Source organism: Anser brachyrhynchus, assembly GCF_964034855.1.
Source record: "Anser brachyrhynchus genome assembly, chromosome: 1".
Classification (NCBI taxonomy): Eukaryota; Metazoa; Chordata; class Aves; order Anseriformes; family Anatidae; genus Anser; species Anser brachyrhynchus.
This window is the reverse complement of record NC_137694.1, coordinates 24,478,845-24,494,484: the sequence shown is the minus strand read 5'-3', so window position 1 is coordinate 24,494,484 and position 15,640 is coordinate 24,478,845. Positions and strand designations below refer to the sequence as shown.

Below are 15,640 nucleotides of genomic sequence, written 5' to 3'. Positions count from 1 at the left end.
TGTTATATTTCCATGACTAATCCCAAAACATTAACTCATTTGGCAAATTGCCTGCACTATCTTCTTGATTATGTAACACTGACTGCTCTACATGGACGATTTAATTGTCTGCACAAGCTCCCTCTGCAATGCACTTTTGGTCAGCTAGATGTTTCATTTGGAAATGTCTTCAACTTTGCCATCATTGGATTGATGGCTTGTGATATTAATGTGTGGCTATGAATTTGACTCACTTTGCTACTTAATAAATTGGATTTTACATTCTGCACATGGGTTTTAAAAAACTTTAAAAGGGCTTCTTTTCCTTCTTCTCTGTAGATATGTTCACAAAGAGACCATCTCTGAATTCATGGTGCCACAGGACCAGAGAGATGTTTGGCTTTGTGTTGCCTCACCTCTGCTTTTGTAGTGTTGCTTACAGTACGCAAAATACTTTACCTTAACACACCCCTCTGGTGCGTAGTTAGACCACTCTTTGAAATTGGTTCAGATTAAAAATTCAACAGATGTCAGTGCTTTTGTGAGATAAAACATGTTTTATTAAGTTTTCTTTACAACCCAGTCAGGATTTTGGATACCTATTGCTCAGTGTAACCAGCACATTTTACTGTCATCTAGTAGCATAATGATAAAAGATTACAGTGTGAACAGAAGGATGTGAAACTGAGTGATAGATAGCAGACTGACAGAGAACAGTGATTTTGAGTCAATTTGCCACAGATTTCAGATTATAAACCAAACTGAGTCTAAAACAGTCTCTCCTCTTCAACCCTACATATACAGATAGATGACACAGGGGAAGGATTACTGTATACAGCCATATGATGTTGTAAACATTTTATAGCTATTAAGAAATCCTTGGAGTGTATTAGTTGTCTAGGTTAGAAAAGTTGCTCCCCTCAGCCCCTGAAACAATAAAATCATACACTCCCTATGTGCAGATATCTACAAGACAGAATACTTTCTAATAGATTATATGAAAATTTCAACCGTTAATATACGCTACCTACCTTGATTTTCTTTGAAGCAATTATTTTCCTTAAAGAATGACAAGGAAAATTTAAATTGGATTTTTGTTTATTTATTTATGTTATTTTTTTTATATCCAGTGTAGTATTACACTGAAGGGTTCAAAAATCTAGTGGCCCGTCTAGTACATTTCAACTTACAATGTACTGTCTGCATTTCAATTTTTACATAGCTAATATATAAAGTGTGTGATAAAGCTGACCTAAATCTATAAAATCCTGAGAATAAATTGATGCTTTTCTATTCAACACTATACTGGCAGACTAGTGAAAAATAAAATGTACACCAAACACCATCTCCATGGTAATATGTGGGTCAACTGTAATGAAGATGAAGCTAATTGTTGCATATTCATGGATTATAATAAAAATAATGACCTCCAAGTCAGGATTTCCCTGGCTGGTAATAATAATCTGAGTTAAAGAGCTTCTAGATAACAACAAACTGCTTGGCAAATTTCCCTAGTGAATGAGTTCTGCTTAATTGAACTTCACTGAGGGAGCCACAACATATTTTACCAACTACAACCAAAACCAAAGCCACAACAGAAAAAGAAAGCAACTTACAAAGCGGGGATATATCAGTGTTGACATTTCCTCCTTTAGGATTCATCTTCTGAGCTTGACTTGCAGGAATAGGCTTATAAGATTGACCTGTGGCTCTGTACATCGCTTGAACCCAGAGTATTCTATCCTGTTCATCATCACTGGCAAATATTACAGTATCGCCTTCTTTAACAGCATTGAAAAACATTCGACCACCCTGAAGACCTGAAGCAGGAAACAGGAAGGTAATCTTAGTAAGTCTGAGTTACTTCTAAATCACCATCAATACTAAGAACATTAAATCATTGGCTTTCATGTGTGTGTGTGTAGGAGGGGGGGAGGTGGTCAATCATTTTATAGGTATTTATGACCTAGAAATAGGATAATATCTAGAGCTATAGGGATCAAATGGTGATATAAGTAGAATCAACAATAGAAGTCAAGGGAGAACATATTTCCATTATTTCATTTCTAGTTCAATTCCAATCTATTTCTTATTCATCTTCTCCATTTCACATGGTATTTTGTATTTTTCTAACACACTCTCCTCCAAGGCATCGTTTTCATAGCTGGATGTTACTTTATCTCTTCTTAAACAGAAGCAATTCCATACCTCTTATCAACCTTATTGCTCCTTCCTTGGTACCTTTTCTCATATGAGTACTTTACTTTGTGAGTGAACAACCAGAGTGGCACACAACATTCAGTGTGGCTGCAACCAGGGATTTTTTTGTGACATAACATTGCCTTAGCTTTACAAATATCTTCTGAGCATTGTTTGGCTTTTCATTTATTCTAAACATTAAGCCAACATTTTCAAAGATCAATCTACAATATCTTGAGGTCTCTTAATTCATAACCATCCGGTGTTTACATACAGTAGAATCATTTTTCTCTACATGTATAACTTTGATTTCCCTCTGCCAACCTATTACTAAATTGTATAGATTTTTCTGCTATTGTCATTTTTTTTTTCTTTATTACTCTGAGTAATTTATCTTTAGCAATCATTGCCACCATTCACATTCTTTTCTAAATCACTTATGAATATACTTCATGCTGCCACAAGATTCCACCATCAAAAACAGAGAGAAACGGGAAAGACTGACTAGACTTCATTATCTTTTCCTTGTATCATATGTGGTTTTATAATGTTTCAGGCAACGTTAGTGTGAATTTATTGTTCTTACAACAAGCTTCTTTCTATAACCATTATTTTTTCACTCCAGAAAATCTTAGAGGAATAATTGTAAAACCTTCAGATGCTGAAAAAAATAGCCTTGGTGGTTTTCAGTACTAAATCAAAATGAACAAAGTCAATTGGCTATTTTACACAAACATATTGTACTTCAAAACCATAAAAAATACCTGTGTGAGGAGCTGTATAATCCACAGTGTATCCTTCCAGTTGCATCAGTTCCTGAGGCTCAGATTTCTTTTCTCTGTAACTGCACATAGCAAATGTGTATTGGCTAACCTGAATAAGAAAGAACTTCTTAATCGCTCAGTTCCAGAGCTAATGTTGCACAATACATGTACCACTGCTTAAATTAGATCTCAGTTGTGCTGAAGAAACAAAAAACATTTTATTTTCTGTAAAACTTTATGTTCTTTCCCCTTCCTGCCAAAAGAAAGGAAGAAACAAACAAACAAAAAAAAGCTCTGAACACATCTCTTTGCAGTTTTCTGAAATACAACATATTTTTGGCTGTTGCTTTATGCAAAATTGAAATGAAGCTGTCATGGTTTAGGCTAGAATAGAGTTAATTTTCTCCATAGAGATTTGTATGATTCTATGTTTTGGATTTTTGGTGAAAGTAGTGGTGATAACACACTGGTTATATTTGTTGCAGAGCAGGGCTTATACAGAGCCAAGGACTTCTCTGTTTCTTCTGTTGCTCTGCCAGCAAGGAGGCTGGGGGTGCACAAGGAGCTGGGAAGGGACACAGCCAGGACAGCTGGCCTAAGCTGGCTAAAGGGATATCCCATACCATATGGTGTCACGCTCAGTAATAAAAATTGGGCTAAAGAAGGAAGAAGTGGGGATGTTCGGAGTGATGGCATTTGTCTTCCCAAGAAACAGGCACAATAAGCCCTGCTTTCCTGGAAGTGGCTGAACACGTGCCTGCAGATGTGAAGCAGCAAATTAATTCCATGTTTTGCTTCACTTACACATGCAGCTTTTGCTGTACCTACTAAACTGTCCTTATCTCAACCCATGAGTTCTCACACTTTTACCTTTCTGATTCTCTTTCCCACTCTACCTGGGGAGACTGAGCAAGCACCTGCATGGTACTAAGCTTCCTGACATGGTTGAACCACAACAGAAGTAAACTAGGTTCAGCTAGGGAAAATACTTGGTGCCAATGAAACTGGTTAGCCTACTGTGCGAGAGAAAAGGTCCTGTATTCTAAGAAGCTGGAAAAAAAAAAGGACTTTTATATATAAAAATACTGTTTGCAGAAGGATTGCCAAAACCCTTATCATGCAGCTGGAAAGGTGATCACAAAACTAGCCAGTTCTATATAGAGAAGGTAAGTATTAGAACCATCAGTTTGATTTTATAGTCTAACTTCTGCATCTTTTGTACCTCTATTCACAGTCAAGAACAACATGAAGTTCCTTCTGATCAAGTACAATTAGGAAAAAAAAAAAGCATTAAGAGAAGGATCTGCCATCATGTGGTTTAAGACTCTATAGACAGAATAGAAAGTGATAAGAAGAGCTGAGGGAAACGTGATTGGAAAGATAAAGAGAAAATCTTACAGCTGAGGGAGAAAAAGCAGTCACTGAAACAAAATTGAGATACTGCCAGAAAAAAGAGCTTGTAAATCTGCAAACACTGGAAACTTTAAGGAAATGAATTTACACAGGCCTCCAAAACTCTTCTCTCCAGGGTCTGTAGGATGTCTGGCCATCTGACTTGTTTTGAACTACAATATAATTTCTTAAATTTGCAAAATTATGCAAAGATCCAAGAATACGCAAGAAGCTTGTCTGACAGACAATGGACTGTCTTGATCTCAGTTGTTGATTGCTCAGCTAATCATCACCTAGATCTACAGCTTTGGCTACAACTCCAGGATTGATCCTTTTTGACATAAAATTTCAACAGCTGATTTCAGAGTCATTCATCCACTAGTTGTTGCTGTGACTGCATGCTAATCCACCTCAAAATCTAGTGACTTCAATTGCCCGTGATTGAAGATTTTTGTCTCTCTTTGAAAAAGATTTTACAATTATGGAAAGTCACAATGTGTGAGATTATTATTGGCATAATGCTCTGATAATAATGTGCTATTTTAAGTATCGTGACTTTTTTGTAAAATTCATTCTGAGAATCCCTGGGAAAACAGGATTATACTACACTATGTGTATAGACCATATAGTGAATGAATGTCCTGTGCCAGTGTGCACAAGCAAAAGGAACAAGTGTAATAGCTTTCTCCGTGAAGACCCTAATGCAGTACTAACATATCCAGCATTACAGCAGAAGCCTATAGCCAACACAAACTAACAAAGGTATTCCATTACATTAATTAAAGTAGCTTTACAGGACATTTCATATATACATAAACTATATGTATGTACAAACTATAATGTATATGGTTTCCTATGTACAAAATTATAGCAAATAAACTACTTTATTTAAAGTAACTAATTCTAATTTCATCTTGTGAAATAGATATGAATTTGAGCAACAAGTATGGTTAAAAGTCAGGCAACTAAAACTGAGAGACAGCTTTCCACCTTACCTGCTTAGTACATTTGTTTCAGTGGGCTGTACAAGGCTGTAAATAAAAGCAAGAAACAACCTAGCCCACCATTTTTAGAAATTCACTTTTTCAGGCTAGGAGGAACTACTACAATCAGCCAGCCTGTCTTCCAGCATAACGTATACTACAGATTTTCACCTCATTGTTTGAGCACTGTGCCTGTAACTTTGCTTTCAGTTGTAGTACGTATTTTAGAAAACAGTATGTTGGTTTAAAGATTTTTAGTCACTTCCAGGGTCGTATTCAGGGCAGGGCCTGATGGCCAGGGACTGTTCCAGTCCCAACCAGCAGCAGGGTAGCTGAGGGCACTGGGGCAGCCACATCCCTGGACACCAGGCACCTCTCTGGAGACTGGGATGGGCCAAGACTTGGCCAAGCTGTAGTCCCATAGGTGGGCCTGTCCCACCAGGGCCCCCGGCTGGGCAGGGGAGGGTTACTGGGAGCTAGAGACCAGCTCCACTGTGGTGTTGTTGGGGCTGGGAATGCTGAAATGGCATCCTGGGCTGTGGCAGGGTGGGGGAGGCCCCAGGGAGTGGGCAGGGACAGTTCAGGCCATTAATGCCCTCAGGGCCCTGACACAGGCTCAGCCCTAACCATCTCATTAGATCTAGGTGCAGCAGAAATATCACCTCCAGTACTGTTTGGTATTTCCCTATCTATATTCCCAATGATCTTACCTGCCCTCATGCACAACCATGGAGGGAACACTGGGTAGTCACACAACTCTAAATCCGTTGCAGCTATCACTGCATTTCTTGAGAGCTCCCTCCCGTCCCCTTCTTGCAAACTGAACTGACTTATTTAACTTTTGAAATTTGATACTGCAGTAAACACTTTTTAAAATTATTCTATTAGTTTGAATGAAATAGCCTAGCAGACAACCACATCACCTACCTTTTCTTGTCAACAACGCTGTACAACCGTATTAAATAAATAAACTGAGCCATCAAAAGGAAGTGAGCACATACTTGTGGAAAAGCACAGGAATCCCATTTTTTAAGATTTTTTGCATGTTTTTGAGGATCAGTTTGTGGAAAATCTGGGCTATGTGTCTTTGTTCATTTTTAATCTTACCATTATTATGGAGATTATAATGCTGTTGATTTTACTTCTAAAAACATATTCCAAATATATTCTTTTAACAGAATAACTTGCTAAGAGATATTGACATCAAAATCAGTCTTACACTTCATCATTTGCTGAGATGTTTTAAAGTGTTTTCACCACAGAATTACTGGGATATTACAGGAAGTCAGCACAGTCTAAAACAACACTTTTTTTTTTTTTTTAAATAGACCTGTGTCTGCTCTTAGGTGTATTTCTAGTAGTTGATGAAGCTGTTCTCCTTAGAATTCAGCAAATGAATATGAAATGAAATATACACCATGGGATAACAGGTATGCAAAACACAGTTATGTAGAACACATTTTCAAAAAAAAAAATCACAAAAAACATAATCAAGTCACCTTCTTAAATAGTAATGCTTGACAGGAGGAAAGGAAATTGCCTTCCTACAACTGCATTTCATAATTTTCCAGGGATCCAACCTGACTAACTGACTTTGAGATGTTTTACCTACTTTATAACAAAATGGAAAACTGACAACAAACCTGTGTGTGCATGACAGACAGATACAGGCAGCAATCTGGAAATTATTTTTGAACAGTGATGCTAGGGGATGTTCCCATGGGGCAGAAAGACCCTGTTCAGTGTGCCAGGAGGACCTCTTACTGAATACCTGGAGGCTGACTGTGGTCCCTGCTACAGGACATTAATGGACAGTTCAGCTGCAAGAACTAGCTTGCATAGCTGGGGTATTTAGAAAAAAAATTATCTGTTAAGCAAATGACTGACTTTTCAAACATTAGAACAAATGAAATTAAAGTTATAGAAGTGAATCTGTATTTAGATTACCGAAGGAAGGTTATCATCAGACGACAAATGAAGTAAAACACAGCATGTCCAGCTGAGGCTTCTTACCTAACATGTAATATCCTTGTCACTTTCTAGTTTGAAATGAACAACGTTTTAGAGAAGTGACTGGATTGTAAAGGGAAGAAAAGCAAATATAATGAAGAGGTTAAAATTTCTAGACTTTGTAACCTTCCTATAACATCGAGCTGTTCTTTCACACACCACTAATAACTTCCAATACATGTAGCAATAACAAAGATGCACATTACTCACATCACTCTTCTGAAAAATCAACTTTATTCATCTAATTTCACACCTGAGTTAAATTTCCAAAGCATGTGTGTATCATACTGATAGTTTCTGTCTTACAACTGAATTTCATGGCCTTAATATTTTACCAACATAAGCTAAAAGCTAAAATCTACAGAGAAAGAATCATCAATATGTCAATGATATATCAATACAACAGACTGATATTCATTACTGAACGCTTTTTTCACACATATTGACTTCAACTTATTGTCAGTGTGTGTATCGTGTAGACTATATAAATGAGCCAGAGCTGTCTGGACAGTAAATATTGATTTGCCACAGTACTTTTGATATAGCTTTATTGAGTTGGTAGCTGATTTAAGATGAAATAGATGTCTAAATCCCATCACATTTGGAAAAATCCTGTAATATTCTCTTTCTGTATTTCAATTTCAGCATAGGAAGCAGAATATACCTAAAATTCACTCGGCTGTTCTCACAGGTAGCTCCATATTACACACAAATACCATTGGTCTCTTCAGTGTGCACTTTAAAACACAGGTGGTAGCTGTGGTTTGGAGGAAGAGAACAAAGTCTTTCTTTTTATAAAAGGGAGGATGTAAAGGAGGAGGAGTGTGAAAGAAGAGTGTGAAGGACAAGTAAGCATTCTAGTCTTTCTTTTTTTCTGGTAACTCTGGTAAGTTTTTCTTTTTTTCTGGTAAGTTATTTTGCCTTCACATCAACGCCTTAACACCTATCCTATACAGAGATCTTCTCAACCTTTGCAAATCTTAGTAACTAAGTCACAAGACCTGACCTATTCTCAGAAAAACCTAGGTAAGATCTGAGCCAAAATGATTTCCTTAGCCTTTCCAGATGACTTCAACCTGAAGTCCTGTTCAACTTTACAACCATTATTCACTAATTATCAATATCCAAGCCAATTCCCATTGAAGCCAGGGAGAACACTGTATTGACAACAAGCTTAGCAAGAATAAAATGCAAATACTCTCAGGTTTCAGGTTTACTAAGATCTTGTTCATTTTTTTTTACTTTAACATCCTTATAATTTTCATGATTTAGGAGTAGGAAAGAGACCAGGTGAATATGACTGACAGAATGGTAGAGAAGGGGGTCAGGCTTTCTGTAAAGCTGTTTTAGAAGCCTTCATTCTTAAACTCTTGTAAACAGGCTTCAAGCTTCATACAACGTTAACGGAGACTCACATTTTAACACTTTTCTATCAACAAAACAAGGGACACAGAAGAACATTGTTCTATGAACTAACTCAAAAGAACGTCAAATTTGTAACTGTAAGGTGAAGACAATCACAAACAGAAAATATTGATTTTTCCAAAGATTCACAGAAATTGTTCATTTCCCAGTTTTGACAACTCAAGTAAAATCTACTTTTTTATTCTGATTGTATTAGCCTCATGTTAATGTTGCTATTCATCAGCATGTGAAATCACAGCACTAGGTTTGGACAAAAGGTTATGAATTATCAGCCCAGCACATTTTTGTGGTTAAGAACAATTGTTGCCCTAGATTTTCTATAACCACCACATAATTAGATTTTAGTGGAAGAAAGAACAAAAACAGCATTTAAAAAAAATATATGAAAAAGTGCTTATTAGTAACTAATCTTTGCAATTATTTAATTTTAAAGGCAGGAAATTTGTGTTGAGATAGAATAAATGCAACAGTAAGTACAGTCCACTTAAAAAATAGAACTATTTTAAATTGAGTGTTGCTAGAAAGCTGTCAGTGGAATGTTTCAAGCTCACAACAATATTCAGAAATTTCTAGGTTTCAGTTGAAACACTGCTCTGGGTTAGGACTGATTTATATATGGAAAATTCAGTGACATTTCTGTTTACTACATATATATATGTAAATTAAAATATATATATATATATCCTGGTAGCTGTCTATGATGTAAAAACCTTGGAATAGTGCTGCATATATGGCCTGAAGATGGTGATCTATAAATGGTTTCAGATACCATACATAAGAACAAATAGTCCAAGATTACTTTTTCAATGAGATTTCCTGGTAGTCTACTAACCTGAACAAGAACAAAGTAGCGCTTTTTCCACCGTTTCCAAACCTTCTGTCCTAGAGCGTACAAATATCTGAAAAGGAAATAATAAAAGGATTTTTTTTCCATTAGTAATAAGTGTGATATTATGAGCCTGTAATACATATGAGTGTATTCACTTGCTGTACCTGACATTTTTCAGTGTTGTCACATCTAAGAAGTGATTTTTTCTTCTGTTTACTCAGACCACAAAAAATGCACAGATATCCCTTTTCATTCAAAACTAGGCATTTTAATAATAAAACAAAAAAAAGCAGAAGCTAATGATCTCATGTTTAAGACCAATCTGCTCATCATTTACATTTTATGAATTGCCTCTGAAATAAAAAGCTTTAAGTTTTGATTACACCAAAATATTGAATATAATATTATAATATAGAAATGTTAAACTACCCAACCTTTTTTCTTTTTTCTTTCTTCTTTTCTTTTTTTCCCCCACTCAGTTTCTATAGATTTCCTAGTCTTTCTCTAGTCTGTGAGAAGTCAGTCACAGCGTCAGTTTGGGAAAATGCTCAAATAACAAAATGTCAGCAAACAAGATTATTTTTTTTTCCAGAGTAAACAAAAGCCTTATTTCCAAGACATACTGTAAAGACTCAGATTATAAAAACCTCCTTGTCATCTTGGCAATTTTCCAACAATTGTAGTCAGGAATATCAACAAGTGATAAGATAAAACTACAGATGCCAATACTGTTTGCTGGTAGGGGAAACATTCTCATTACCAAAACAATTGCAGCAAGTTTTATGGCACAATAGTGACATTTTTTTCTGGCACTCTGGTTGTGTTACACTGTTGTTAACCTATGAGATATCCCTTCTGACTGGCTGGCCTCTTTCAAAGGCATCTAGTGCAACTCAGTGGGTCAAAGAGAGATCCAAATTGTTCAGATCAATGAATGCTGACTTCATAGGCAGTCTCCAGAAGATGCTAGCATTATTATGCCATATATAATGGAGAAGTTACAATGGCCATGATTAGAGATGGTTGGTGGGATGGATCTGCAGCACATTCTTTCCCACTTTAGATATTATGGACAAAAGACAAACTTGTATCTAACATGAATGTTCAGCATAATGCTTCTCATTAACTGTGGTAGTTTGTCGTATTAATTAATGGCTCCCTCATTAGTAAGCCCCAGACACTTTACCCTTCTTCAACTTCTGCTACACCTGTCCTCAAACTTTGCCTTGCTTGGTTACTCTGCCTCTATGGGAGAAAATACAGTTGTACAATGGTCCAGTTTGATGGATTACCATGTGATGTAGCTTTCTTTGATCAGTCCAGATCCTGCCATACACTTTTTAATTTCTTAATTCCGTGATTATTTTAGATTCAATAAAAGGAATAAGTGGAGCCAGGCCTATGTCAGAAAGGGTACCAAAGAAATGCCATTAATAAAGTTTATTTGAAAGTTTCTGTTTCCCAATTAAAGAGGCACTTACCTTACAGAGCGACAGGTCCATATTGTTGCACAAAATATGAGCTGTTGTGCTTTTCATATGTGTTTCAAAAGAGTCAGAACATTTACTTTACCCAAAGCATATCACTTTGCTATTGCCCCTGTTAATTTCTCCACTACTGCCTCCAGGTGGAGGGGGAATGGCTGACAAGATTCCACTCAGCCTGGAAGATAAATGACCCGGGAGAGAAAACAAAAAGGGTCCACAGGTGGTCTTTGAGCTCCCTCAGCTTTCAGCCTGATCTGTTCTACATGGTGATTCTGCCACTCAGAATATCCTATAGCTTCCTCTGACCAATGTCAGAGGACAATGGCCCCATGGACCGCACAGACCAACTGACAGTAATACACAGGCCTCTAATGCTACAGTACAAAGATATCCTGACCATGTTCTCACCATCTTGCCATGTCTTAAATTACTGTAAAGTAGCCATAGACTAAGAGTGAATTCCTCTTACTCGAGACCAATGCCGGTATCATAAGCAGCAGTGACTTTATGTACTAACAGGAACATGGCAGAAAATGAATAATCCAGCCCTAGTAATGTCAGGTTTAAATTCATTCCTTTTCATTATTAACTGAGCCTGGTATCGAAAAGTGCTTTTAAAATAAGAGGCCTAAAAAGAACACTTCATCTCAGCTAAAATGTTGCTTTTTAAATTAGTTTTCATGTAAGGTATACCACATATGGTTCTGCAGTACAGGCAGAACTGTCACAAGTTACAGAAAATTCACAATTATAAAATAGGAAAGGATACAAAACAAAACAAAACAAAACCACCAACGTGCATTTTTTATTCCTCCTACAAATTGAAAGTGATTTCACTTCCAGTTAGAGTGTTAAATAACAGCTTCCTTGGAAAACAAAGAAGTGGAACATTAACTACCGAAGTTTAAAATCCGATGGTCTTAGATAAGATTAGATAACAAAGAAGATACCATTCATGACACAACACTGGGATTTGGTATACAAGTGCAAAGCCTTATGACACTTGGTTTTGCAAATCACTATAAACACACAACTATAATCTTATACTATTAATTCCTCTTCCAGTGCCATCTCTAATGGTGACAGTGATTTCTGATGCAGAAAATTTCAGCTATTTACAAGAGAAACATCCAATGCTCATTTCAAGCGTTCAAGCTCCTGAAAGATGAGGAGATTAATACTTGCTTTAACTTAAGCCTCACATACCCAGAAGGAGCCAATTCCCAGACTCCTAAATCCTGTTTGAGCTTTTCTTTTCCATTCATTTTTCCATTGAAATAAACAGGAAGGAAAGGACCTAAGAATGTTGTTAAATTTGGACAATATCTAGAAACTACAGAAAGCTAGTTTTTCAAACTGTAGAAATTACAATTGGCATCTATAAAAGAAAAAGTCTATAAAAGCCAGTTTCCAGGATTAAATATCACTTAAGTGTTATAGCCAGAGCAGAAAATTAAGAAGTTAACAGATTCAGAAGTGAACTAAGACCTAGAACTAAGTTCAAGAATGTTTTAAGATGAGGAATTGCGCCTTTTTTCACGAGTCTCAGTTAACGTCAGTGCCACAAAGAACAGCAGCCTCTCATAATTATAAGCACACAGTTGCAGTCTGCTATCTCTCTACCCATATGTGTATCTCTGTATACCTACAAGCCTTGTTCACTTTCTCCAGCCACAAAAAAAAAAAAAAAAAAAAACATGCAAAAGATGCATAGCATTATTTTCTCAGATTATTTTAAATACCCTCAGTGGCAATAAGAATCACACAACAGCCATTCCTTCAAATGCTATGCCTGCCTCTAGGTAAAATACACCATCCAACACTGAGAAACAGCTGATATTCAGGAGCAGCTAAGACCACATTCCTAAAAACCAACCACAACATTTGCTACAATTTTTCTCTCTTTAATTTGGTTTCTAATATTGTGATAATCTGAAATAATTTTTTAATTACTACAGTTCTGCCATACACTGAGAAGAAAAACACTGAGACAGTCTTCCTGTACCCAGGCACTGGAATAGTCATCACTTATTACTAAGTAGATTTATTTTGACTTTTCTTTAAGACCATGTTTTGCAGAGTTTGTAATGAGTAGACTGACAAGCAGTTAGGAAGGATCGGTTTTCTAATGTACATAGCAATACATATACATGCCAGACTTCTATTCTGTTAAAAATATATTAATATCGTAATAAATATGTATACTTAATATCTGTATTGGTACCTGCACATATTAGAAAGTATATTCATAGTTTGTATGTATATGTTTAGTTGCCTTACTTTTTCAGTCTTTCTATATTACTCACATAATTTCCAGTAACTTAAGACTATTATATCTGCTTTTCTGCAGCACAGAGAAAATAGGACCTTGATCATGCATGTTGAGTCACTAAGTGCTACAACAGTGAAAAGATTTTATAACCCATTTTTCTAGTAATGTTAAAGGTCATCCAAATATCCAAATGTACAAACCACTCAATCACTTTCCAAAGACTTACAATCTTAAAAACAATTCTCCAGTTTTCTTGAACATTATTTAATACTGTCTTATTTCTTTTCCCTCACTCCCAAATTAAAAAGTAAAAATCAAAACTGTATTAAGACACATTTTTAAGACACAGATTTACCTGATTATACCTCACAATGCCTACACTATGGTGCAAAAAAAAAAAATAATAATATTTAAAGTTCTTTTTTTTTCTGGAAAACGAATAAAAATACAAGTAACTGCATTTCTACTACAAAATACAGAAACACTTGGGGAAAAATGCTATCTATATCACCTTGACTCAGTCAGTATCATTTTTTACTCTGGAAATAGAATAGATAAAAACAGAGTATTTTCTGAACTGAACACATTTTCTTAACGAAGTCTGACCATCACTAAATTTTTAAATATATAAGGGTTGAATATTTTTCTAAGTGTATTTCCTTGCGTTACAAAAATTCAGAACCACATTGCTAAATATTATAGTTCAGTTTCAATTATGTGATGGCATACGCAGGAAAGAAAATGGCAGCTTATTTGCTCGAAGTCCACGCTGTGAGAGTGCAGGGTTCTACTTTTTGATGAAAAAAATCAGCACTAATGAATAGCTGAAAAACATAATTGAGTGTGGAATACTGGAGCTATTCACCGCTGGAGAAATGAGAAAGGACTTATTACTTCTACAGAGATCATTTTTAGACCGGCCTTTTTATTCCAAGGAATGAAGCAATCTATCTACATCTTGAATGATAAATTCTCTACTTGTAAAAGGCTTCATTTATCACAAACAATGAAAAAAATATAGAAAGGAAAATCAATATGTGTAGCAGTTTAGTCCAGCAAAGGCCTTTCTTAAAGAGAAACCTCAGTCAAGGTTGAAAGAGCAATTAATGCAGTCTCAAAAATCTGGGCCATTCTGATAGAGTTCGGTTAACATGTGGCAGAAGTAATCATCCACTTGTGAAAATGATTTTCAGTTCATTCTCAAACACCTTTCAGACACTCATGATCCCATTTAGCTGACAACAATACAGGCTATCTGTGGGCATCATTGCATTCGATGTGAGAACCAATGGGGACCAAATGCCCACAGGCACTTTCAGTCATCCCTGCACGCTTGCATAAAAGGAATCTTCCTTGCACCGCATTCCTTCTTTTATTTAACCCCCACAAGATTAAGCCTTTTTTTTTTTTTTTTTTTTTTTTTTTTTTTGCCTTCAGTTGAGGACGAGAGAGAAAACTGATTCAAGACAACAATATGACCCGGGTCATAAGAAACCTAGCAGTAAACATTCTCAGATTCATTTTCGTACTTTCTGTGCTCTTGAGAAAGAGAACTAAATAAGCCTTCAACAGATGGAACGAAAAAAAAATCAGCCTAAACTTCTATTGTAATTATGACTGCTAAGGATATAGAAATCTTGAAGAATGTCAAGTAATACAAACAGCACAACCACAGTAAACAGTTCCATTTATTCCAATGAGAAAGATATTCCTAATATGAACAGAAAATGTGCCTTTTTTTTTTTTTTTCCACTAAACAACTTTTCATTTACAGTCTAAATGGATATAGGTATGCTGGAAGATCAGTTATCCCTAGATTCTTTAACAGGGATATCTTAATGTACTCCAGAGCGCTTCAGCATTTGTGAATATGCATGCCTGTACTTATAGAACCTGTGAAGTAACTGCAGCGGCAACCTGAGAATTATTAATCCAATTTATGTCATATCATGAAATCTATTTGGTATATAAAGTGTGAGTGTTTGTCAAGACATATATATATATATATCCTTTAGCCTTGTGAGAATTCCAGGCAGCAAAGAATGATATCCTTCAGACCCAATGCAAATGCAGAAAGTGCTGTGATTTTGATGTAATTTAATTGTAACGTAAACTGCTAATGCACCACAACTGCAGAATAGCAGGTGCTGAGAACCAGACGTCCACTGTCTGCTTTTTGATATGGCTTACTTTGGGCTAGTGCTAGCCTGATCCCATGGACCAAATAGCTACCAATGGTCGCAACATATATGGTGCACCCCTGGAGTTCACCTCTTGGTTTAATTTCATCTAAAAAGATT

General features: G+C 36.1%; 1 protein-coding gene across 15 annotated transcripts in view; it reads right to left on the bottom strand.

Moving 5' to 3' along the window:
- The window catches only part of CADPS2 (calcium dependent secretion activator 2), a 315,444-nt gene that overhangs the window by 110,641 nt on the left and 189,163 nt on the right, over window positions 1-15,640 (bottom strand). For all 15 annotated transcript variants that reach the window (XM_080575606.1, XM_080575607.1, XM_080575605.1 and 12 more), the window contains 3 exons: window positions 9,585-9,651; window positions 2,943-3,051; window positions 1,596-1,799 (listed from right to left, as the gene is read on the bottom strand). In XM_080575606.1, coding sequence (XP_080431732.1) covers window positions 1,596-1,799; window positions 2,943-3,051; window positions 9,585-9,651 — 380 coding nt within the window. The remainder of the gene's footprint in view (window positions 1-1,595; window positions 1,800-2,942; window positions 3,052-9,584; window positions 9,652-15,640) is intronic.